Genomic DNA, 25965 nt, shown 5'->3' with positions numbered 1-25965 from the left:
GTGTGTGTGTGTGTGTGTGTGTGTGTGTGTGTGTGTGTGTCTGTATGTGTATGTGTTAACGCCCGTGTATGTGTTAACGCCCGTGTATGTGTACGTATGTGTGGGTGTCATAAGTTCGACATGTGTGTGCCGTGTAGTGCGGTGCTGTGTTGTGTTGCATTACTTCTTCCCTGAGATGAACTCATAGCAAATCCGTCAGTGAACCAGACATGTTTCCGGGGTGATTCCACCTTGTGAGCCGTAAGCGACAACAAGGTTTTAATGGCCCCGGATACACATCTTGCCCAACTGTGCTTAACACTGCCTCCGTATTTTCTAGATATTTGTACGTCGTTTCTGGACAGACAAGAACGACGTGGCATTGCACTCAAGTTTCTCATAACTTATTTCAACAGTGCCACATACAGAGAACAATATACCCATTTCTACGTAGCTACACCTGGATGGAGTGAGGAAAATCGTGTAAAGTGCCTTTCCCAAGACACAAGATCGGTGGCGTCAGGGGATTCAAACGGGACCGCTGGGTTCTGGGCCGAAGACTTTGTCGTTACCCCACACGACCCCCATAATCAAAGTTTAACAATTGAATTGTCATCATCTTCATTCGGTCGTCAAGGTGTCACGGATTTAACAAATTGTACACAATGGTTTTAGCAAGGTATATGAGTATATCAGTATGTAGGTTTGGCAGCTCTTTCTACAACGAGTTGGATGTGCATAAAGTTCGGAGCTAGGTACTTATTTTCACCCGAGAAGAGTGAAGAAATAGGCTTTTGGTGCCTTTCGCAACGGCATAACATGGGGGCTTGCCCAGGGATCCGAACCTAGAACCTTTAGATTCCAAAAGTCCAAAACCTAACCATTTTGCCATTTACTTTATCACCATATACTAGTAAACAGAGAGCGTGTGCGTATGTGCTCTCTCTCTCTCTCTCTCTCTCTCTCTCTCTCTCTCTCTCTCTCTCTCTCCGACATGTTATAAAGATGTTGTGAATTGTGAGCTAGACATGAAGAAAGTAGATCACACAGGCTTCCAGGGTGCTTTTGCCTTGTGTGTTTATCTGTTTCTCACAAGACATGAAAAGCCCCAGACACACATCATGATCCGGCCATGTCATATATACAGGCTTGTTGTCGTAGCACCTACACTAATTGTTGCTGAGCACGGCAGGTTTAGATATAGATTATGCTGTGAAAACGTTATTCTGTATTGCAGATAGATATTCGGATTGTGCAAGCATTTTTCGATTGTAGATTCTCTAAATGCAATTAAGTTTGCGTGGTTTTAATTTCGCGTTAGGGAGAAAATGGAGCGTTCGCGGTGGTTTAAAGTTCGCATTTGAAACAATAGTAGCGCTACAGAAACACAGGCAGAAATGTTCGGGGTGGTTTTAAGTTCGCATTGTTGCCTTTACAGACCACTATTTTCAAGAGATTGATTGAACATTTGTAAATGCCTGGACAGGACATTACGCAAAGCAAACTTGGACCTTACCCACGGTTGGGAAATCAAGATGTTAACATAACAGTTATGTGTGTTTTAGCGTGCGTATGTGTGCAGTGTGCGTGCGCGTGTGTTTGTGATGTTATAAGTTCAAACATGTGCATCGTTGTCTAGTGTTGTTTAGAGTTGCATAGAGTTGTACAATGTTGCGTATTGGGTTGTTCTGTGTTGCATTACTTATTCCCTGAGATGCTCATCGCGAATCGCCCTTCAGAAAGTCAGTGGACAAGACTTATTTCCGGGGTAATTCCACCTTGTGGGCTTTGAGCAACAACAAGGCATGAATGGCCCCGGAAACACATCTTGCCCAACACTATACTGAATACTGCCTTGGGGTTTTCCAAATAATCACAGTGACACAATCAAAAACTAGTCCATGGAAAATGGAAATACGTAAGAAATCATATGTTTGATATCTTGTGCATAATGTTGACATTTTGGGCTGTTACAGATTTGCCATATCGTGTGTGCTTCGTATATCAGAAGAGGAATTGCAAGGCCAACATACTATCGAACCCAAGAAGACTATCGTTTGCTACATTTTACATATCCTGAAGTCACAAGTAATCTTGTTTCGGGCAGGATGCATCCAAGTTTCCCACGTGGATCTACAAAAGTAGAAGGACTTCCGTTAGGTGTTCTACGAATGCATAGCTATAGAGGACGGTACACAAAAGTAGATAAATGATTTTGACAAGTATAACGTTATTACTATTTGAGTTTTTAAACTTAAAAGTACCCTTTACACTACAGTTTCTAAGATCCGAACACCATCTAATGGATTTACTTATTCGCACACACACACTACGGATTGTCTACTCATAGAATATATGATTGAAATCATCTGTAGAGTGAAATGAATCAAGTTCTCTTGATCATCAATCAAGTTCTCTTGAATAACTTTGATCAATTATCACTATTATATATATATATATCAAAAGATGTTGTAAACTGTGAGTTAGACATGCAGAGAGTAGATCACACAGGTTTCTAGGGTGCTTCTGTCTTCTGTCTGTGCGTTAATCTGTTGCCCACAAGACATGAAGTACCCCAGACACACATCATGATCCATGTCATATATGTACAGACATGTAGGACCAGCTATAATGGCTGACTGCACACATTCAGCTTACTATATATAGGTGTCTAAATGTCATGTACTTCAGATGGGCACAATACAGGTAGATTTGTATTGATGTGTACTATTTCTTTTCACAAGAACACGAAAAAATGTATATCATGGCTGGCCTGGACATTACGTTAAGCGGAGCAAATTAATAACTTTATAACTAAATGGATAGTGTTCAGTTATTACTTCTTCCATGTGCTAAACAGTGTGTGCTATGGAGTGAGTCTGTGTATGTGTGTACGGGCATATATTCTTATGTGTTTGGCGTCTTATACAGCACGGTCGACACGTGCGCGGCGTGTAGTGTAGCGTTGTGTTATGTTGCATTTCTCCTTCCCTGAGATGAACATATCGTATTTAGACAAGACATGTTTCCGGGGTGATTCTACCTTGTGGGCCGTGAGCAGCAACAAGGCATAAATGGCCCCGGAAACACATCTTGTCAAAAAAGTCTAAATGCTCTGGTGTTTTCTTGAAAATCCAAGCATATTTGTCTTGTCAAAGCATACAATTATGATATGATTACGATAAGACAAGGTATTAATGGCCCGGATACAAATCTTGCCAAAAAATTCCCAATGCTTCGGTGTTTTCTTGATAATCACAGTGACAATTGACAAAATTGAACACTTGCCCATGGAAAATGGAAATACATAAAAAGAAAATATAACAACTGTCTTGTTAAAGCATACTATTATGATATGATCATGATATGACAAGGTATTAATGGCCCGGATACAAACCCTGCCCAATTGTGCTTAATACTGTCTCTGTGTTATCTAAATAATCAAAGTTTAGCAACTAATGTCAAAAGTTTGCGGTATCGTGTATGCTAACGTTACCAGAAGAAGTATGGCAAGATCAACACACTATCAAAAACTATCTTTCGCGACATTTCTTCGGTCTTGAAGTCTCAACAAATCTTGTTTCGTTCGGGATACTTTTACGTGGATCAGGCACATGACACTATCAACCTTTGCCGAGGATCGCCATTCAGTTTCTAAAATGATAGTTTCTCAATGGTCATAATCTGATGATGATGGAACACAACAGCATATCTACTCGTACTTACCTTCATGTCCAGGAAAAAGGTGAAGCAGCCATCGACGCAGGACAACTTTTTCTATTGGTTTCACCACCGGTGCACCGCTCGCGTTTTCAGCCACGCACACCGGGTCACCCATACTCTTATCGATAAGTGTGTTACCCTCTTTGAGGTGCAAGGATTTAACGCCTGAGGTTCCTCAGACATAGGCCCTGTAACAGTATGGTTCAAGCGCCACTTACTGGCCAGTCTAACTGGTCCGGACCTTTTAGCCTTGTTGTAAGTGCGTTGTGTTCGTGAGTTGGCGGGCGGCCCAGTTTCGATTCTCGGAAGCCAGAAGACTGTACTACTCTCCCCGTACGTTTTAGCCCGAAGGTTTTCGTCCCCTTCGAAGAACGAATTAAATCCGTAACCAGAACGTGACTTGTGTGTGTGTGTGTGCGTGTACGTTTGTGTGTGTGTGTGTGTATGTGTGTAGATGGATAGTGTTCAGCACCAAGGACAGGTATGTGTGTGCGTGCGTGCGCGCGCGCGGGCGTGTGTGTGCGTGTATGTGAGTAGATTGGTGTTCAGCACCAAGGACAGGTGTGTGTGTGTGTGCGTGTGTACGTTGATGAAAGTTAGACATCCAGGTAATAAGATATGCCAAAAGTAGTGATAGGTATAAAACCTGGTTTGCCAGTCCTGTCCTAAGCACTGACGAAAGAGAGCGAATGCTGTCTGAAACGTCTGTTTCAAGATTACATCCAGTTGTTTGAGTAGCTATTTTTGGCGAGATTAACAGTAGTTCGAACCTCCGTATTCCGAGTCAAATGGACTATACATGTACATATAACAAGGTCGCGCCCAAACAACTGTATGACTTACCTGATCAGTAGATAAACACTCCTCTCCGATAGGTTGCACTTACCGACAAGGATGGCGATTCTTCGGCCCGGTTTACACAGGGTTACCAACTACACCTGGAGCAAACTCCGAATGTGCTTGCAGATGCATGTATAAACCAAGCCATACATCTAGAGGTCCGGCAAGTTGGACTGTACCGTCCTTCCTTCGTGCTGTACTGCTGGAAAGTTGTGCGGCGGACACCAACGAACGCCTACTACAGTTGACAAACTACTAGCCTCTACCAGGCTCCAGGAAAATAGTAGAAATTGGCCAAATAGAGTGAATTATATGACGAGAGTCGGCTACGGAGAGAGGGTCCACTGCGCTTGCGAATGAAACCCTCTATGGCCAAAGTCCCTCGGCAAATGTTCTCCCTATAGCCGACGCGGTTAGTCTGGTAGAGACTGACAAACTACCAACCCGGACGCGTTTTCATTTCTGACGACTTACGTGGAAACTTGTTTTTACCCATGATGTCACTTCGCGTTGGCTTTTACAGGTGGTCTACGTGGCGTTAAAAGAAGGGAATGCGGCTAAGTACTTGGTTAATCGAACACGGCAGATGGGACCTGCATAACGTTTCAACTTCTCCACACACACGGAGGTTAAGTACTGAATCCTAGAAAGGTCGGGAATTCCAATCCAAAATGTATCTGCCATTTTGATCTTTAAAGCATATAAACGACCTCTCGGTCGAATTCAGCTTCTCATAAGTATACCAAGTTCAAGCAGACATTTATACTGCTGATAGATAGTGAACACTTAACTTTTGTTCACTTAGCTAGACAAGCAAGAAACAGGCGGATGTGCAATGCTAGAATCGATAGGATAAAGTGACTTAGTATATAGTATATATACTGTCAGCATGTAGCATGTAAATGTGAAACATACATTCATACTTATCATTGGAGACTGATATAATTGTGAAGCTTCATAGACACGATGGACGAATTGAAATCAAATATGTATGTTTGCGTTTGTGTTTGTCTGCGCGCGTGTGTGTGTCTGTGCTTGTGCACGCGTTTGTATATTCTTGTAGATGGATAGTGTTCAGCACCAAGGACAGGTGTATGTGCGCGCGTGCGCGCGCGCGTGTGTGTATGTATGTAGGTATGTGTGTGTTTGTGAGCGTATGTGTGTGTGTTTGTGTGTGTGTGTGAACGTATGTGTGTGTGTGTGTGTGTGTTTGTGTTTGTATGTGTGTGTGTGTTTGTGTTTGTGTGTGTGTGTCTGTGTATTGGAGCGTATGTGTGTGTGTGTGTGTGTTTGTGTGTGCGTGTGTGTGTATGTTTGTACGTATGTAGGCGGATAGTCTTCAGCACTATCGTATAGTAGGCCTTTCAATTTTTGTGTAGCTTTCCTTTAAGTAAATGGTTAATAGAACACGGCAGCTGGGGCCTGCATAACGTTTCAACTTCTCCACACACACGAAGGTTAAGTACAGAATCCTAGAAAGGTCGCGAATTCCAATCCAACATGTATCTGTCATTTTAATTTTTAATAGGCGAACTTGATATCGTATATATAAAAGCATGGCGGAAGTCACTGGCCATGCACTTTGGCAAGTAAGCATATAGAACGGCCTGCAGGTGAATTTGAGCTTCTCATAAGTAAACAAAGTTGAAGCAGACATTTATGAATTCATTTTTTTCTATCTCTTCCGCCTTTTTAGACATAGTTGTGACATAGTTGTGAGACGTTCTTAGATACGATGAACGACTCAAGAGTGTGCACGGAAGAGATGATATAGATAAAATGTAAGAATCCATTGCTAAAGCTCCCCTTTAAAAGATTTTTTTTCTGTCGATGAAATTCGTTGAGTGCTTTGTCAATTCGATTGCCGCCAGCGTATTTTTTGTAAATTTGACAAAACAAACTGGATTCAGGCATAACAATTTAGTCTCTGTTGAATTATGATACCCACTTCTGGAGTGGAATGCTCCGAGTAGTCCTGACAGAAGCTATCGCCGCGTGAGGCCAACCTTTACCGATAATCAGTGGTGGAAATACCTGCTTTTTACACAGTGCCGTCTCAGTTTAAGTTAAAATCCTCCCACACCATTTCTGATGTATAAGGCGGTGCCCATCTCCGTTTCATAGCCCTGGGCCACACTGTGGTGCAATCACTGTAGCAGGGGGCTAGTCCACTGACAGTGAAGTGTGTTTAACTTCAATACTGTTTCAGAAGTATGTACCATTTTTATATAGTCTTTGGTATGACTCAATGCACCTCTTGTCCAGAGGTGTCCTACCTGGGGCTTGAACCCCAGTCCTTCTGGTCTAAGTAATTTGAACCAGATGTGATGAGAGACAGAAGCGCAGACCACTTCACCACAGGGACACCCCCTAGTGCCGTCTCAGCTGGAGGATTAATGTTGAGTAATCGGTCACGATCAATTTGTTGTGTGATGTAGCGTACATTACCTCCATATGTGTACTTTAATGGACCTTCTAGACTTCGGCGGAACTTACTTACTAATATAATAAATGGACCATCTAGATTTCATGATAAACCCATAATTTTGTTTACGAAATAATGAAAAATGGAGATATTGTTTTGGGTGTTTCTGTGTGTGTGTGTGTGTGTGTGTGTGTGTTTGTGTGTGCGTGTGTTTACGTGTGTGTGTGTATTTGTGTGTGTGTGTGTGTGTCTGTGTTTGTGTGTGTGTGTGTGTGTGTGTGTGTGTGTGTGTATGTGTGTGTGTGTGCATGAGTGTGTGTGTGTTCTGTGATTAGCATAACTCAAGAACCTCTGGATATGTGGTAATGATATATATTATGGTGGTAGGTGTTGGTACGACGAAGATCAGTGTCAACTTTAGCCCCTCTGTTGTGTGACATTGGTACAACAGCAGAACTTCCGGTTTTTGTATCTTTTGACCTGGATATGATATGGTCGTGATTTTTTGGTGCCAGATAGCCTATGATGTATGGAAGAAATGGTGCGGGTGTCGTCCTACTAGCAGCTTGTTCTGGTTTTGAGCGTATTTTGTGGTATTTTGTACATTTTTTGGAGATGACGCGTTTTTTTTACAAATACCCTCCTGGCAGGAGAGTCTCTCCAAACAAAATGTCTAGAATGCCAAACTCAAAGAAGAGGACGTGAAAGACCAAAAAAAGAAGAATCCAGTATTTGGTATACCTTTCTCGGTGTGTCTAATCATTTTTTCACGGAAATAAACCTCCGAATTCTTATCCAGTTGTTTGTAGAGTTTGAATTCTCTTTATATATTGGTTACCTGGATGTCTAACCTTCACAAACGTGTCTAGTCATTTGTTCAACCTTCCTGACTACGTAGATTTCATAATGACGGCACGTGTACCTTTTTTTGTTGAAAACTTTTTTTTATTCCTAAGCTCACATCCCAGAGGATGTCATCCATATATTCAAATCAACATGGCCTAACTTTGAATAAATATCGCTTCCATCGGTCAAGACAACTTTTGGTGTCTCTCTTCACTCTACTATTCTACATCAGCACTCGACTTTTCAAATGATTCAAAGTATGTGATTCAACAGCGCCTGATGCCCAACAAAAAGTCAATGACCGTGGCTAGTAAACATTTTACATAAGGGTTCGCAAACCTTTTAACGGATAAACATTCCATGTTACATGTACAAGTTCGTTCAGTGGTAGTGCCTTGTGACCTTTCTGTTTCATTAGCATGTTTATTGGTTGTACAGGGTGAGGTTGTCAGTCCTTTCCCTTTAATAAAGTTCTCGAGGCATAGATCAATGAACTTGATGCTAGATACTAATAAATCTATGAATTTCAAGCCATTGAACGTGATCCTCTTCTCAATGTGATCATCAGTAGGTGAAAGATTTCTTATGATAAAACCCATGGACAAGTGGACTCTGTATCTGTATCTGTATAGTCGATATAACCGCCCTTCGGCGTAACACACCAGCTTCTGTATCTGTATAGCCGGTATAACTGCCCTTCGGCGTAACACACCAGCTTCTGTATCTGTATAGCCGGTATAACTGCCCTTCGGCGTAACACACCAGCTTCTGCCAGTATCTGTATAGCCGGTGTAAATGCCCTTTGGCGTAACACACCAGCTTCTGTATCTGTATAGCCAGTATAACCGCCCTTCGGCGTAACACACCAGCTTCTGTATCTGTATAGCCGGTATAACCGCCCTTCGTCGTAACACACCAGCTTCTGTATCTGTATTACCGGTATAACTGCCCTTCGGCGTAACACACCAGCTTCTGTATCTGTATAGCCGGTATAACCGCCCTTCGGCGTAACACACCAGCTTCTGTATCTGTATAGCCGGTATAACCACACCACCTTCGCAGGCACGCGTTGCGGCAGCAGCTGTTTATACTACACTGAACGGCCCGTCACACATATCCTTTTCACATCTGACTGCAACCGTTCTTTAAAGCTACTTAAGTGAAGATGTTCCTACAGTACTTGTTGACAGCGAGTTCCATTCTGCTATGATTCGGATTACTACCCGGATTACAACCAAAGGCACTGGAGCAAAGTATAATCCTAGTGACATATTTTTATTGTTACTTGGAGACTCAATGGTTTGCAGCTTGGGCCTCCTTGCCAACAGACGGCGATCTCTGTGCGACCTGTGAGCGACCAAAATTGAATTGGTTTCTATGATTGGAATATAATCAACGATGTAAAAGTGTGATGTAAAAGACAACAAAGCAAACAAAAATGGAAAAGATTCGTTCTTTGTTCTTTGTCCCATCTGACGTTGAACGAATCGTCAAATCTTTGGTTGCTCAGCGGTCGCAGCGCGATCGCGCCCTCTAGCGGAAAGAGGGTGTTAATACAGTTAGAGTAACTTGGCATCCAGTCTATCGTAGTAAAGCCGGGCTTTCTTTGGCCCAGCCTTCTTCGGGGCAGACGGAGCTCTCTGCCACCTGGGTAATCTTTTGCACCCGGTTGTTGTTTTACTCGGTAAGAGTTTAATTTGACACCACGATATCACCGCGTAAAACTACTACCGGGTGCCTAAGATTAGCCCGGCGGTGGAAAGCACCTCCTATCCCGTAAAAAGGCCCGGCAGAACCACGGTAAACTGGGTGCCAGGTTAAAGTTAGAGTCGCCGATGCGTCAGTTGTGTCCTGGGTAGCAGGGTCTTAGTCCACACCGTTGGTAACTCCACTGCCTGTCCCTGTAGAAGAGACACGTGACATATCGTTGGAGTGCGCTAGTATTCTTGACTGGCACGTATCAAGGCTATTTGTGTTTCTCGGCTTTCAGCTAGCCTGACAATGTCAAGTCCTAGTCATTGTACGTCATTTCCTTCCATTTCGTTTCTTCGTTTAGATACATTGATTTAGTTTCGCGCTTAGAAGATAAAGTTTAAAGTATGACATCCTTCCTTACTTAAGGCTATCCGTGTTTCTCGTGAGTCTTAAGACTTAACCAAACTCAGCTTTAAGCCCCTCTCTCACTAAACCCGCGACACGTTGGCGACCTCGCTGCGTCCTAAACTGTATTTGTATTACTCTTGACTTTAATTTATAATGGGAATATCATACAAAAAGTATAAGTATCAACAAAAAAGTCAACAAAACAAAAACCGTAAAAAGATTCGTTTTTTATCGATGAAATTCGTTGAGCGCGGTGTCAAATCACTCGGTCGCAGCGAGGTCGCCAACGTGTCGCGGGTCCAGTGAGATAGGGCTTTAATACGTCACGTCCTCCCATTTAATGTCTAAGCTTACATTGTTATGGTTCTTAGTTAGATAAATATATGAAGTTAGATATTCTCCCATACTCGTAGGTGTTATCGTGGTGGCTCCTTGCTCCTGTGATGAAGGTCCAGTCTGCTGTGGGAATGGTGACGTCATCGTCCCAACCGTTGTACTGCGACCACGTACAGCCGGACCAGCAGAACCCCACCACCTGGGAACGAACACTGCCTTTATTAATCTATTCTATGGTGGCCCATAACCAGAATTGCGTCGTGTGGGCAAACTTTTACGTCGTCTACACACTCAATCATTTCGTCGTCTATGCAAATCATTTCGTCGTCTACGCGCAAGAACTACGGGCAGGAAAATTTATTGGGTTGATAGAAAAAGAGGTCCAATCCGGGTATCGGAAAAAGCGGTCCAGTCTGGTCAAGGGGTGGAAATAGACACGCCTGCAGGGAGACCAAAGTCAGCAAGAGGTGTGTAGGTGGGTGCAAAAAGACAAGACTCAGACTTGGCGTTTGTGGGGCTAGACCCCGTCAGGCACTCTGGGACCTGGTCACGGGCGGCCAATCTCTCTCTCTCTACCAGTGCAACCCCAAGGAATTCCGCCAGGGCGCAATCCCGACCTGAACAAATACATAGAAATAATGGCGTCACGATATTTACAACTGCAATTGGTTGTGAGGCAATGTTTACCTGCATGCAAATAAAGTTCCAGTTCCGGTCCATGTGCCAGTCGCTGTGGGCGCTCTGCACCTCCCTCATGACGTTGTGTGACGGGCATTCGAAGTCCACCTCCGCGTCATACTCGTTCAGGTACCCGGATGTGTAATTCGAGCCGTACTGCTCAGGGGTGATGGTCAGGTTTCTACGTTGAGGTGATAAGAAGAAGGGTCATGAAGATATGGTACAAAACCGTCCGAATTTAGTTAACATCTTAAGAGTGTTTTGATACAACAAACAAGTCATTCGGAATTTTCGCTTTCCGCATAGCTGCCAAATGATGACGTCACGTGTGCGTAAAGTCACGTGTTCTGAGTATTTGTCATTTGACCTTGATGAAGGCTGCTCTAAGGAAAACTGAATTTTTTTTGCGGTGTTTCATTTGGATCTTTTTATGTCATCTGCCATTTGACCTTTGTAGCTGTGTTGCTTATTTCCATAAAATATTGTTGATATAAGATCATATAACCCTTCCATATCATACTTTGTGTAAATGTTATTGCACTTGTTCTCTAACAAACTTAACTGCTGCAATATGGTGTTGATACATGCACAGACAAGAAAGCTAAATCTTGAGAACTACGAGAAGACCACCTCTTAAAAACAAACGAATGATACCTGTCTAGCTATATAGTTTTTTCTTACCTGCATTCAAACTTGAAGCGCCTGTCCTCGTAACCGTCGTTGTGATGGCTGTGCAAACCGGATATGAACTGGTTCCAGCCGCCACAGCTGAAGCTGAACCACCGGTGATAGCTGTTCGCCCACGACCCGGCTACCGGGGACTGCCAACTCTGTCTGGCAGGCAGGCCAGCCCCACAGTCCGCCCGCTCGGGGAGGTGCAGGAGTAGGAAGGCACAGAGCACAAATACTGCTACAGCAGTATCTCTTGCCATGGTGCCTTGCGAGAGAGCTGTTTGACGTATTAGTATTACATAACGGCTTTGACTTGCCTTGGCTTCAATATGTATTACAGACACCATTTTTCTAAGATATCACGGCTTCAGATATGTTTTCATACATTTTGTTATCCCTTTCAATTGTCAAGTGAGGAAATTATCAATTCTCGGGGGACCCATGTTTCTTTGGTAATCTCTACAAATACCTACAAATACATCCTTGCAAAAAAGTAGGACTTTTCGTCTTCCATTGCCTACAAAATAGAAGTCAAACCCAGGTTGTCTAGATATAGCCAGATATATTTAGTAGTCTATTGTTACAACGAAGACAGTCACAGTTCACTGTCATATCTGTGTGAACTTCCAATAAAACTTTCAATATCCAATGTCCAAACAGATATAGTGTACGACTCATTTTATACTTGTTTTTGCCACATTTTGTCCATCATTTTAGTGGTCGACGTTTTTGTATCTCTGCCTCCATTACGTAAACGCCTGTATCACCTAGAAACGAGAAGAAGCACTTACCTTTGAGAGGATATGTATTGTGTAACACAGGTTGTTTTTCACCCTGTATCTTATGTATCTATCTATATATCTATATATATCTATCTATTTATATGTGTCTAAATATATTCCTCCCTAAAGCAAAACAAACATTTGCATACGACATGCACCATTCAAACATCCGTGTGAACTTCAGGTCCAAGAACAGTTGGGCCCTAACTGTTATATATATTTGTATAATCTCTCTCTCTCTCGTTTATTTCTCTCTCTCTCTCACTCTTACACTCCGTGCCACCAAAACTGGTAAATTTTGTGTATGAATTTTGAAAAGTATGCTATCCATCAGGACTATAAACTATTTCAATGTCTTCGGTGTGTAGCGCGTTTTAAGCTTTTCAAATAAACAGTATGGCTTTATCGGTCTATAGGAGGAACAGCGAGAGAAGCCCCAAACGTCATAGCAAACGAGATATTTCCCTTTCTGTAGGGAGGGAAGTATAAGAAAAGTACTCTATGATAAATATTAAAAATTACCAGACACGCATAATTGGGAAGTTTACAGCTTTAATAATCTGCACGCATCATGACCTTTGTTCATACCAGTGTATGCTAATTGGAGTTTATATACACTTTTAGTATAGTGTGGAGTACTATAAAACGTAGAAACGTTTCTTGCACTGCTTATACCGATAGAGATCACAATACGTGTAACGTTGGGTAACCTAAATTCGTGGGGTACTTAAAGTCGGGATTTTTCGAAAACGGGGTATTTAGGGATATGTGCTACATGCAAAATCAGTTATAACGCCAGCAATGCAAAGCAGATAGACTAACGTATTCAGAACACTGGCTGAAAAGCTTCGATAACCATGCATTAGAAGTTGGCGACGTCAAAAACTCTCCGTCCCTTATTGACAGAGTCTGGGGGCTTCGTGGGAGAATCACCCAGCACGGTTGTTCGCTGGTTTATAAGACAAATGTCACATCTCCTGCCTGCTAAACACAATTATTTATAAGACAACTTATTACAATCTCTTTTGCTAACCTGCAACTATATTCTAAGTGTGATCAATCATCAAAACTCCTCTCTGTTGCTACAACCTACGGCACGTGTATTTTCCCGCCGCCATATTGTTAACCAGAATCCTGTTGTCAAGCAGACGACAAAGGTTTGTGAGGAACACTTTTTTGTCTAAATGCTGCGTGTGATAGTGGACTGAGGAAGATATTTTCCTCAAAGTTTGCTCCTAACACAACAAGGAACACATGGACATAGTAGTATTACCATTGCTACGGCATCCAGCTAACTTCCCATGAATAATGTAACGTTACACGTTGCCCGATGATGACGATGGGCCGACTTTGAGTGAAGTTCTACCGACTCAACACACGGGTTGTTCCCGAACTGGCCTGATGTGTGCGGTACGGCCGTTTCTTCGTGTATTTTTTTTACTTGGACACGTCTATATCCATAGCACTCTCCTCAAGCCAAGGATAGAACGAATAGCTGCTGTATAAAATGTGATTAGCGGTAAGATATTCAAGACGAATCTTCTCTCCCGAATTAATGTGCCCCCCTGTCCGACAGCACCACAATTGTGCGTGCGGCGCACGGTAGTTTCAAGTTGAAATATTATGGTGTCAGCACGACTAGAGACAAAATCTACCATATATATGATTAGTGCAAAGATAGTACATGATACTGACAGAATAATAGAAAAAAAGGATGGTTTATTGATTATCGGAAAAATCCCGAATTTAGGTTACCCAACGTTATATCTCTTAAACGTAGGATGGTGTGATAACGAAGTGGGTCGAATGGTGACATCAGAGGGTTTTGAAACGGAAACATGCCGTTGGAACTGTGATTGGAAACTTTAAAGGACACATGTTGTCGCCGCTCGAGTAGGATTTGCAGTATCAGGACGCTCAAATGTCAGCCTTGTATGAGGTCGGTCAATGCCGAGGAAGTGAGAAGTTTACAGAGTCGGTAGCTCGAGATCCGGTCCCTGTAGGATAAACACATGATGTTGGAGTACGTTATACGGTAAGTGACGCTCTTAATTTACAGGAGCAATTCAAACCCCTTCTCTAGCTTCTAGCTGGTATTGTGTCAAGATGTCCACTATAGCAGTTTTCAACATATAAGCAGGCAGTAACGCACCTGCTTCGAGACAACACTATCATGCAGGCTTCACTGTATACTACTCGTATTTTGAAGAAGATCGGTAGATATCCGATTGTCACCCCAGCTGTCATCCCGACGATTTTTGTTGAATGTGAGCACTCGTAACTATTATGGTTCCTTGCTTAGGCTAAAGAAGTGATCAAAGCAAATAAAAAAAAATGTATTCCTTACAGATACCAGCTGTAGTGGTGACTCCTTACTCCTGTGAAGAAGTAGCCCACTCGAGTCTGAACGTTGCTAACGCCGTCCAAGTCGTTGTAAGGTGTCCAATAACAATCATACCAACGATACCCAGACACCTGGGAACAAACACACATTTGGTGTCCAAATTGTAATCGGTACATCACATTTACACACATTGCTATAATAGATAGCAAATACTAGGTTAATCAATCTGCACAGGTAAATAGAGTTAACAAGCGTGTTCCAGTCTTGGCGTCTGCGTCTGTCACATGTAAAACTTCAATCAGTAGGATGAGCGATTGTTGGCTTGCTATGTTTTTACTTTGTCGACAGGGTGGGCTGTTAATGTCGGAGAAATTCGTACTTTACCGATTCCAAAATAAAGGACACCTTTTACCATTACACCCCAAAATCAGCACTGTCCGTGGACCGGTAAGGTTTTAATACAGGAACAAAAGAAAGAAATGAAGTAATAGGTAACTAAACCTCATCATACAAACCGTTATTTCCAAAAATAAGAGAAATATTGTGTAGATGTTAGGTATTTCGATTTTTGAAATTTTGATTGGATAGATTACTAAGTATCTACATAAACATGAAGAAGCCCGGTATTTCCCACCAGTGTGTGTATGGGACATTGTTGCGTGTATCAGTTCCTGTATGTGTTAAGCCCCCCTCTCACTGGACCCGCGGCACGCTGGCGGCGTTGCTGCGGCCGATCGAATTGACAAAGCAGACAACGAATTTCATCGAGAAAAAAACGGATCGTTTCCAGCTTTGTGTGTTTTGTTGTCTTTTTGGTCATACTTGTACGTTTGGAATGATATTCCCATTATAAAGTGAAGGGTAACACGAATCAGAAGGATGCAGTGACGCCGCCAGCGTGCTGCGGTTCCAGTGAAGGGGGGGGGGGGGCTTGAGCTGTTAGCCGATGATTACCGGCTTGCAAGTGAAGCTCCACTGCCGATCTTCGTAGTCGCTGGTGTGGTGGCTCTGCATTCCTGTCATGACGTAGTTAGATGGACACTGGAAGTTGACGTGATGTTCAAAAAGGTTCTGATAACCGGAGTCCCAAGCCTGTCCCGGTGATCTTGGCAGGTCCCTAATTTGTGTTGGAAGAGGTAGAGAACATGGGCAAATCAGTATCTTTTAGGGATATCCGATGTTAAATTCGCCGCATGGCGTCACTTGTCAGCCAAACTTGGTCGGATGGTTGAGGAATCAATTTGCTTTCCGTTCCACCCCTGTCTATAGATATAAACTAGTTTATCTTAAGAGATTTGGAGTCTAAGTTTTTTTATCTATTGCTTACCTGCATTCTATCTTGAACCGCCTGTCCTCGTAGTAATTGTCGTGTTCGCTGTACAGACCCGATATGGCCTGGTTGTGGCCGGCACAGTTGAAGGCTAAACCTCCGTCATAGCTGTTCTCCCATGGCATGGTGGACCATTGTGTATGACGAAGCTGCCGCCTGGTGGGCAGGCCACAGTCCCCCGGCCCGGGGAAGTACAGGAGTAGGATGGCACAGACCACAAGGGCCGCTGCAGCGGTGTTTATTCCCATGATACCTGATGAGAGACAGAAAGTACTTTCTAACATCAATTCAATTAACACTTGTTTCCTAAAACAGCACGTGCAATATTGAATAAATTCCTCGAGATCTGAACGAAACTATTTTGAATCGATAGTTTCTACCAATTTTCCCAAACAGGTGATTTTCTCTTCTGCTTCTTTGATTTCTATTGTCATAGAAAATACGCTTCCACTAGGTCACTCGCACAGCTCTGAAACTGTCAAGTTGTATTTTACGAAGTAGACAAAAGTTGTGATACATTTCAAGTTTTTTACATGTCAAGTAATTTCTAGGGACCTTCTGTGTATTGAGCATTCTCCACGTAGATTTTCAATAATCGTGACAAATATTGCGTGCGCGTAAGTGTGATTTTAAAAGACGTTACTGTACTATAATCAAAGACAATAAGAAATAATTACCTGCGAATAGATGCGTATGGAGCCTCGTCTGTTTCGATCTTGACTCCCGTCTATATTTATATATTTCTCCTCACCAAGACAAACAGGTAATGTTTTCATGCTAGTTCTGTCTGTTTGTACCAGATATGTACTGTTCAAATTTCCTTGTGAACTTCAGGTCCATAGAACACCTGCTCGCGGGGTCAACGAAGGGGTTCCATGCTTGGACTTTGATACAAACGACACCATTCAAATTTGTGCGGATTCAGTTTGACGTATGATTGACAGATGTGAGATCTCGTGTGACAGCATTGCATTGTCATGATATAGTGTTACTGTGTCTTGCTCAATGCGACATGAACGTCGTATTTTAAGAAGTAGAAAAAAAAACTACATAAGATACATGTATCTGACGAGAAACATATATTTCCAAGGACAAATGCATTTGTCCAAAGTCTTAAAGGTAACCAAAGCAATATTAGGGCCCAAAATTTAAAAAAAAAATGCTGAAATCTTTAATAGCTTTATGGTAGTGACATTTACTAACACTATTCAGCACATTTGTGTAATAACTTCATACTTTCAGCATTTTCAAACCGCACAAAAAAACGTACCGTACAATGATCCCCTTAGTTTCGTGGGCGGATGTGCTTCGGGAGCGTATAAAAACTCCGGCCACGATTCTCAGTGAGTTCTCTCATCACAACAACGTCGTTTGTTTGCATCATGGACATTGCTGTACATCGTTATAGTGTTGTTTGAACTAATCATGTATAGAAATGAGTAAATACATTGACTTTCAAAATCCGATTTTTTGAACCCTAATATTACTTGGGTTTCATTTAACATAATTGACGGAATATGTCGAGCAAGCGATCAGCAGGACGTTAACGTCGTTTTGTCGTCCATTGATCCCAAGTTTTTAGCCAACAATTTGCTGTCGGGAAACATCAAAGGAGGCAAATATAGCAATGACTTACAAAAGATTGCTACAAAGATTACTTGTACATCCTGTTATGAAGCTAGGTTAAAATTAGGAAGCGATAAGAACCAACGGGAAGTTTGATCAAGTTTCTTTGATGTCCACTAGCAGTACTTTTATCTTTATTATATGTAATAAACAAAGGCAGTGACAACGCATTGGTAATATTGGACGTCTCCAATTTATTCAGCTGACAGGGATCTGAAAAAATACAAAGGTCCCCAAACCATCCACAGCATTTCTCATACCCCTGCACTTGTAATTCTGTGGAGGTCGCAAGGGGCGCCTGAACCATGTGCATGTGTACACCAAGTGCATCATGGGAAAACCTGTACTCTATCCAGATATGGTATTTTCAATTCTAACGTATCCCCCTACGCGTAAGCAGTAAGTCCCCTACGCGTTCCTGTGGCGGCTGAAAAAGGAAAGCCGGTCGACTTGCAATTTTGGGTTAGACTGAGAAGTGTCTCTATCAAATCTCCTTGGAAAAATCTATCCGTATATATACTTACTCTCCTCGTGAAGTAATTTTCATTTCGCCAAAAGAAATGATCCACCAAGGGTTGACACACACACACATGTATATTATGTATCAGGATACCCAGGGCATTTTGAGAAGGCTTTGCTATCAAAGACCCCATTTGAGATATCATTGATAAGAGCCAGTTGTTCCTATCCAACATCGTCCCGGACCTAAACAGGCGGCCCTAACGTCCCAACGGTACCACACTAACCGCCCCCTTTGGGCATGCCGATCCGAAAAGGGATCGAGGGCCCACGATATTAGGTAAAACGTAGTCTCTACCAGACTAACTACACCGGCTTTTGGTATACTGTAATTGCAGAAATGTTCGCGGTGGTTTTATGTCCGTTTCACAGCGAACATAAAACCACCGCGAACATTTTTGTCCAATATTGTAGCAGTATGTGACTATAGCGCTGCCGCGAACGTAAAACCACCGCAAACACTCCATTTTCGCCCTAGCGCGAAATAAAAACCACGCGAACTTAAATGCATTTACAGTAATATTTGCCAGGGGAGTTTGGCCACCATAGGGTTTCATTTGCAGGCCTCCGGAAGGGTGAATTTTAACTTTACCTTGGACTGACTCTCCTGACCAATTAGTCCCTTTTTTGTCAAAATTTACGGTCCGTATCCACGTAGGAAGGCCTGGTGGAGGCTGTGTTAAACCGAGGGGGTTAAACGCCGTCCTTTGAATCGTCCTACGCGTTCTGTGTATTTGGCTCACTTCATCGGTTGAGACCTGCTGTGGCGAGACGGACACCGTTGTTGTTCTGCGACAAGACCAAGCTTGGGGATACATTTTTACGAGGAGGGACTGTTTTCTGCTACTGAAGACAGCCTTCAAGTCGGGTAAACGTAGTGCACTCGGTCTGTAACTTGGTAAAGGACTTCGTGCTTCGCCACGGTGTGAACGGATACATCTGGTGAGAGTAACCGTTACCGAATCATCGTTCTTCTGCTGGGCTTCCGCTACGTACTGCCAACGGATCAGAGTAGAATCACAGAAGGCATTTCTAGAGGAAACAACTTTTCGGGCGGGCCGTACTGTGGATTTCCAGCACCAGGCGTTCCTGTAGACTTGAATGAAAGCGGTAGCGTTGGCAAGTGCGGCTGCTACGCGGAGGCACACGTACAGCGCAAAGGTAAGATATTTCACGATCATGGCGGCCGATGTGGTCACCATATTTGCATTACTTCTGCTGCATTCTACTGACATTACGTCGAAATCAGCTTTTGCTTCCTTGTCTAGTTACTAGTCTACAAAGTGTACAAATGACATCTATCCTGCAATGTTGATACATGTTTTCGTTTTCATTTGATAAGTCAAATTTGATAAGAAAAAAGAGTTTTCGGTCCGTAATGGAAAAGAGTAGCGACGTAGGCAGGTGCGAGGTTCTAGCACGGAAAAGACAAGATGGCGCTAGGCTTATATCGATAAAACCGCCTGAAAAAACTAGGTAACACCAGAACCCACTAGCCTTTTATTCTAGATTCTATGAGAAACATATTCTAGATATTTTCTGTTCAGAACTATAGTAGAGGTTGTGTTAAATCTAATGACAATATTTAGGCGGAAAAGATTGGTTAAGAATTCAATTTAACAAGCGGAATTTGAAACTGATATTTATGACAAAAATGGGCTGAGTCTACATGTAAAAATCCTTCGTTTGCAATTAACGCAGCTTCAATTGATAGATTAAAAATGTAGCCCGTCAATTTGAGAAGAAATCATGACTATGTTTCAGGTTCTGTGACTAGAAATATGATAATTAAGTGACTGAATGATATCTCTACGTTACCACGACACATAATGAGAGCCCCGAAGACATTGTTTTTTAGAAGCTAGCATTAGTAATTTCGACATACGTACGCTGTGGTCAAAAATAGCGATATTTCTACTAAAGTGCTTATAACGGCATCATAGAATCAGTCGTCTTTTTAAACCACACACAGGTCTATTTCAATAAATTATGACTTCAGTAACTGAAAAATAAAACGATTAAAGGGCAATGGGTGGGGTACTGGGGGGTGACCTCTGTTCGTGAGAGGTTAGCTCTACAACCACACCCATAACACAAACGCCATGTCTTGTTTATATTCAGGTGCGTAGGAAGAAGGATACTACAGTATCAGAAATAGTACGTCTAACTTAACATGATTAAGATGTGCGATAAAAGTACTTATGATAAAAGAAATAGAAGTATTATTTGGTATTTTGTTATATGGTGTGTGAGTTTCGCATTCTGGTGTCTTGTTTCGCATTTTGGCGTTCTGCAGTGTAATGATAGTCATGTGATCAGACAGTGTCGTCATTTTGTATTCTTGTTGTGTCGGTGGGGTGTTGCCTTTCTGGTTCTAAAAAGACCTTGTCAGGGTTTAGATTGGCCATTTTGAGAGAATCAAAAGAAATGTCAGGGGTCTTTGGGTGCAAATGTGTCATTAGTCGTGCTTCAAATTTGACATCGGTATGCTTTAACATTCTAAAGCTATCTCACGCGATATTTCGACGTTTCTGGATATCTTTGACCAAAAATACACCCTTCTACTACCGACAATTGTTGACATCAAGTCAAAAGATGCTTCTCTTGCCGATGAAAATATTTACAAACGGTTCGATTACGTCATGGCACTCTAGTATGATGATCAATGCCCTACATCTTCCCCCTCGTTACCCGTTCAGAAATGATTTGTTGACAGTTTGTCAATCTGGGCCTCAACATTACTAAGATGTGGCATTTTCGTGTAAATGCTGTTGAAAAATCATATTTCTGAACACGCTTGTCGAACATAGTTGACGATCGCTGACAAAAATCACAGGAGGTTTCCTTAGTCGTTTGATGCACAAATGTCATATCTCTGTATCACCCAACTTTAGCATCCCCCTCCTGATTATCATGACATCGATAAGTGCCTGTCTGTTCAGACGAGACCTCTGTGCCGTGCAGCGTTATTTGATAGACTTCACAACGGCGCGGACTAATCCACTTAAACTGTCCATATTTCCGAGCCCGCTTCATGAGACTCTGGATATTACATTTGTGCCGAGATGATTAAATATGCCGGCAGATTTCGGGCGGCTTCGTTGTAGCCTGGAGTCCAGCCTTGTTAAGCCCCCTCTCACTTGACCCGCGGCACGCTGGCGGCGTCGCTGCATCCTAAACTGGATTTGTGTTACCCTTGACTTTATGATGGGAATGTCATTCAAAGCGTACAAGTATGACCAAAAAGACAACAAAACACGCAAAGCTTAAAAAGATTCGTTTTTTGTCGATGAAATTCGTTGAGTGCTTTGTCAATTCGATCGGTTGCAGCGACGCCGCCAGCGTGCCGCGGGTCCAGTGAGAGCGGGGCTTTAGCTTTGGACCGCTCCAAACGGTCGCTCTTGTGGTATTCTCCAAGCAGAGGTTTCAATCGGGGGCAAGTAGTGGCCGCATTATTTAGGGAGGGTAGCGTTAGAAATTGCAGCCACTACTAGCCCCCAGATCGAAACCTCTGCTTGAAGAATATGTTGTTGGCGGAATAGCAACCGTTGGGAGCGGACCAAAGCTAAGAAGGCTGGACTCCAGGCTAGCTTCGTTGGGAAATAAATTGATAGCTATGGATAGACCATCTGTGATAGTAAATGCGGCCTGTTTTCCGACTTATCTTAGCAGATGGGAGGTAAAAAAAAGATATGGCAGTAAATTCGCTCAGCGACCGTACAGCGATTAAAATTGGATTTGCCTGACCCTTGGTTTCATAATTGGAATATTATGAAAGATTTAAAAGTGTTGTTTAAAGGACAACAAAACACACAAATGTAAAACAATTCATTCTTTAGCTATGAAATTCGTAGAGCGGCCTGTCAAATCTATGGTCGCAACGTGGTCGCAGCCTGTAGTGTTAAGGGGTGTAACCACATGAGATGCCTGCTTCACTTGCTACTGTAAGTTGAGCATATATCATTTTGCAAGTATGCATTTCTAACATTCATAAGCTGGTTGAAATATAACATTTCAAAATCGGTTTCAAAATACACTATCAAATTATCAAATCAAACATCACATAGACTCTATATGGCTGTGTGGCACCTTCTAAAAGCTTGGTCTGCAGAATTTAAGAAGCCTAGTCAAAACAGGATCTCCCTTTTGGAGAGAAATAAAGTTGTTTCGGGATCACTTCGGTTTCAGATATTTCATAGATCAATGAACTTTGGGGACCTACACTTGCGGTGCGTGGTAGGGCATACAACAACACTGAAACAGCTAACGACACATGTTGGCATTTTCGTGGTCAGGGCCATTTTGCAATCCTTGACTGAGGATGGTATGAGCAAAACATTTCTTTCGTTCGTGCATACGCCATACCCAATTTTTTACTTTTACTTTATTTTTATCCACAAATAGCTGTTTCCAATAGTTATTCTTATTGTGGTCCTTCTGATATATTGGCTAATACAATAAAAGACAAGGTAACTAAAAAACAACAAAATATGAATTACATGCATAATTACATACATATCCAGAATTACAGAAATAAAAGGAAATCCAGTTCGTTCAATAAGCAATTTCCAACAGTTATTCTTCCTGTGGTCCTTGTCATAAATTAATACAATTCAATAAAAGACAAGGTAACTACAAAACAACAATCATGCATAAGATAAATCAATACATAATTACATACATAGCCAGAATACAGAAATAAAAGAAAATCCAGTTCATTCAATTACTGTCCTATCCTGTGTCGTGAAGCATTCCATTGATATGACATGCATCTTTATACTTTGTTATATATACGCTTCAACTCGCTGAGTATGACCATGTATGTATGCATGTATATATGTTGTATGCATTTTTAAATAATTTTTTCTATCATTCATGTGAGAAGAGATTACAGACGATCTTTAGCGCCACCACTTATCATATATACACAAGACATAAAAATGAAAAGATAAGAATACAAACTTGTAACAAAACATGATGCAATAACTTATAACAAAATATGATTAACTAATAAATATGCCAGAAACAAATGATACGGTATGACAAAAAAAATTGTGTCTATTTGAAAAGTATCGACTGAAAGCGTCCCTTACGAGGGCCTCATCTACTTATATTGGCAACTTGCCTGTTGAATCCTGTTGAGAGAAAGGGTAAAGAAAAGTCAGTTCTTTTGTAGACATACGGTTGGGTCTATTGTTGTGGAATGCGGATCTCCTGTGGGGACGACTTCCAAAGACGAATATAAACTGGAAAAAATTCAAGAGCTCTGTTGCAAAATCGTTGGCATTGAACACGACAAAACTCCCCACGTTTCAGTCCAGGCGACACGAAACCTCTTTAAGCAACGTCACCAGTACAATACCACTCATCTATGTAGGCTGTTCTTGCCCACAGTAGTTTAGACTTCCTACATGCAACTTCCGTGTGTGTAAAATCAATACAATTCCGTCCCATTGACTGTACGATTTACACTGCACATTTTGCGATGTCGGCAGTCGGCGACACCTTTTTTTCGGCGTGTAAACAATTTTGAGATATCCTACATGTAACTTTTGCCTGTGTTAAATCAATACAATTCCGTCCCATTGACTGCACGATTTACACAGCAACTTTCGCGATGTCGGCAGTCAGCGACACCTTTTTTTTCGGTGTGTAAACCGTTGAATTTTGAGGAGCCGAAGTCGGCTGATGATAGAGACTACGTGTCCTTTTCCTTCAACCTCCACATCTGGAAGGGACATGAAATGTAGCACATAGGAGCGAAGCAGCCGTCTCCATGGCAACGGTACCGCTCTGGAATTCAAATCTCACCCCTACAAATGTCACCGTGACCTTTGGAACGTGACCTTGTGTTCCTTGGGTCTGCCAGGTATGACATTGACCCTTCGCGAAGGGGGCGTGAGAAGTCTACGGTTGACTCTTCGTTGCCATGGGAACCACGGACCCTGAAATTTGTGAAACGACTTCTTGTTTTAGTTTGGCGGAGTGTCGACTCTGTGATTGCGTGGTCTTCTGTTGTGTGCTTGAGCAACCGTGCGCAATTCAGTGCGGTTGGGTGATATGGCTTGACTGTAGTTTTATACCGGCAAATTCCGACAATATGTGAACCATCGTGCACAAACTCTGTCTTGGGAATCATTGTTGGATGAAGAGTAATAATTTATATAATTAACATTAGTACCTATAATGATAGAGTTGCTTTTGAGTTAAAATATTGGCAATATAACATTATCATCTGCTGTGCTTTCATGAAGGAAAGACATCCAGGTGAACAATATATGAAAAAATCTGTAAAAAATAATGATGACCATACCACTGTCCAAGCCATCAGTAATTTCAAAACAACATTCTGTTCTTTTGCTCCGAAACGTAATACTACAGCGTTTATATGAAGCAAAAATAATAGAAGCAAACGTACGCTCCATATTTTTTTGTACCAACACGCCAAACAAAGAACGAGACTACTCCATCTATCAAAGGCTCATAACTTGATTATCATAAAAGCAATATATGAGCATTTCGCCTGCTGCCGGCAGCCTTATTATTCGTCTATCCCCTGGAGGATTCTTAATTCCTTTCCCACAGAGTAATACCGGATAATAGTTCGTGAAATATTAAATATCAATTTGCAGTAATGCTGTCGCGGATGACAGAAACCTGTGCCCTATTATCCTCCATGTATTTTGCATGACCAAAGCGCAGACAGGGAAGATAATGATATCTCGTTGTGAGGCGTCATATGACATTTCCATGAGCATAGGTAATTGACATAAGCTCTTTGGAAAGGTAATAAGGACCGGGACCGCTTGATGGTCGGTCTCAAGAGGATGGGTTATTTTCCAGCTGTCTCAATTTTGCATTGGTACTATTTTTCATTGTATGACTGTAAAAATTCATCTTTTTCCGTTTGAATCGTGAGAACGTCTGATTCATAATAAGTGCCATATTTGGACAACGAAAATGTTTTATGAAATTAAGTCTTTCACGATGTAAATATGTAGTATTTTCATCACTGTACTTCTTTTATGTTGCTGTTTTTGTTTCATATTAATCTATGTAGTATTCTCACCACCGTACTTCTTTTATGTTGCCTGTTTTGGTTTGATATTAATCTATGTGTACTTCTTTTATGTTGCCTGTTTTGGTTTGATATTATTGATATTAATCTATGTAGTATTTTCACAACTGTACTTCTTTTGTGTTGCCTGTTTTGGTTTGAAATTGATTTAATTCAAAATTCGTCAAAGATTTCTGCCCTGCACATGCTTTTTTATTGCGAAATCGCAAATTTACAACGGGAAGCTAACCAGAACATGTCATAATGCCCCAATGATAAAAAGGAGACGAAAATATCTCCAACGACTCGTGGATACATCAAGGCGTGTTTACATGCTACGCACCGTTGGACAGACTGAATAACTGAAAATGGAATTCATATTGGAATTGTTCGGCGGAAACATAAACATACACATAAGAGGGGGGAACCTCCACCTGTGTTGACGTTATTTTCCAGTGTTTTTAAATTACTACTTATAGTCCGTGAATACAATGTGTTTTGTTTTCATGTAAATAACGCGTGTTTTGTCAAAACGTGAATACACCGCGTTTTGTTCTCATGTGAATACACTGTGTTTAGTTTTCACATGAAACCACTGTGTTTTGTTAGAACATGAATACACTTGAATATGCTGTGTTCTGTAAACACACACATATATATAGCCTTCATTAACCGCCGGGTTACATAAATCCGCCACTTTGAAAA

The 25965-nt window shown here is 41.9% G+C and overlaps 3 protein-coding genes across 3 annotated transcripts in view; 1 reads left to right on the top strand and 2 right to left on the bottom strand.

Moving 5' to 3' along the window:
• Positions 1-8984: 8984 nt before the first annotated feature.
• Positions 8985-11862, bottom strand: LOC136426536 (dermatopontin-like). The gene is made up of 4 exons (XM_066415201.1): positions 11612-11862; positions 10940-11111; positions 10324-10451; positions 8985-9714 (listed from the first exon to the last, which is right to left on the bottom strand). The coding sequence occupies exons 1-4, from the start codon at positions 11860-11862 to the stop codon at positions 9654-9656; spliced, it is 612 nt and encodes a 203-aa protein (XP_066271298.1). The 3' UTR covers positions 8985-9653.
• Positions 11863-15667: 3805 nt separating this feature from the next.
• LOC136426535 (millepora cytotoxin-1-like) lies at positions 15668-16306 on the bottom strand. The gene is made up of 2 exons (XM_066415200.1): positions 16056-16306; positions 15668-15845 (listed from the first exon to the last, which is right to left on the bottom strand). The coding sequence occupies exons 1-2, from the start codon at positions 16304-16306 to the stop codon at positions 15668-15670; spliced, it is 429 nt and encodes a 142-aa protein (XP_066271297.1).
• Positions 16307-19064: 2758 nt separating this feature from the next.
• The window catches only part of LOC136426534 (uncharacterized), a 30673-nt gene continuing 23772 nt past the window's right edge, over positions 19065-25965 (top strand). Inside the window, exon 1 of the mRNA XM_066415199.1 lies at positions 19065-19364. Within this exon, the coding sequence (XP_066271296.1) occupies positions 19305-19364 (60 nt within the window). The 5' untranslated portion in view covers positions 19065-19304. The remainder of the gene's footprint in view (positions 19365-25965) is intronic.

The sequence above is a fragment of the Branchiostoma lanceolatum genome, chromosome 2 (assembly GCF_035083965.1).
Source record: "Branchiostoma lanceolatum isolate klBraLanc5 chromosome 2, klBraLanc5.hap2, whole genome shotgun sequence".
NCBI lineage: Eukaryota > Metazoa > Chordata > Leptocardii > Amphioxiformes > Branchiostomatidae > Branchiostoma > Branchiostoma lanceolatum.
The sequence above is the reverse complement of the archived record's forward strand: the minus strand, read 5'-3'. Positions and strand labels throughout refer to the sequence as shown.

Excerpts from the sequence above, each read along its gene's own strand:
- LOC136426535 (XM_066415200.1), bottom strand. The coding sequence starts at position 16,306 with ATGGGAATAAACACCGCTGCAGCGGCCCTTGTGGTCTGTGCCATCCTA. Across the intron at positions 15,846-16,055 it reads CGGTTCAAGATAGAATGCAG|GGACCTGCCAAGATCACCGG; the intron begins GTAAGCAATAGA and ends AACACAAATTAG.
- LOC136426536 (XM_066415201.1), bottom strand. The coding sequence starts at position 11,862 with ATGGCAAGAGATACTGCTGTAGCAGTATTTGTGCTCTGTGCCTTCCTA. Across the intron at positions 11,112-11,611 it reads CGCTTCAAGTTTGAATGCAG|AAACCTGACCATCACCCCTG; the intron begins GTAAGAAAAAAC and ends ACCTCAACGTAG. Across the intron at positions 9,715-10,323 it reads CACCACGATAACACCTACGA|GGACAGGCAGTGGAGTTACC; the intron begins GTATGGGAGAAT and ends TCTCTTCTACAG.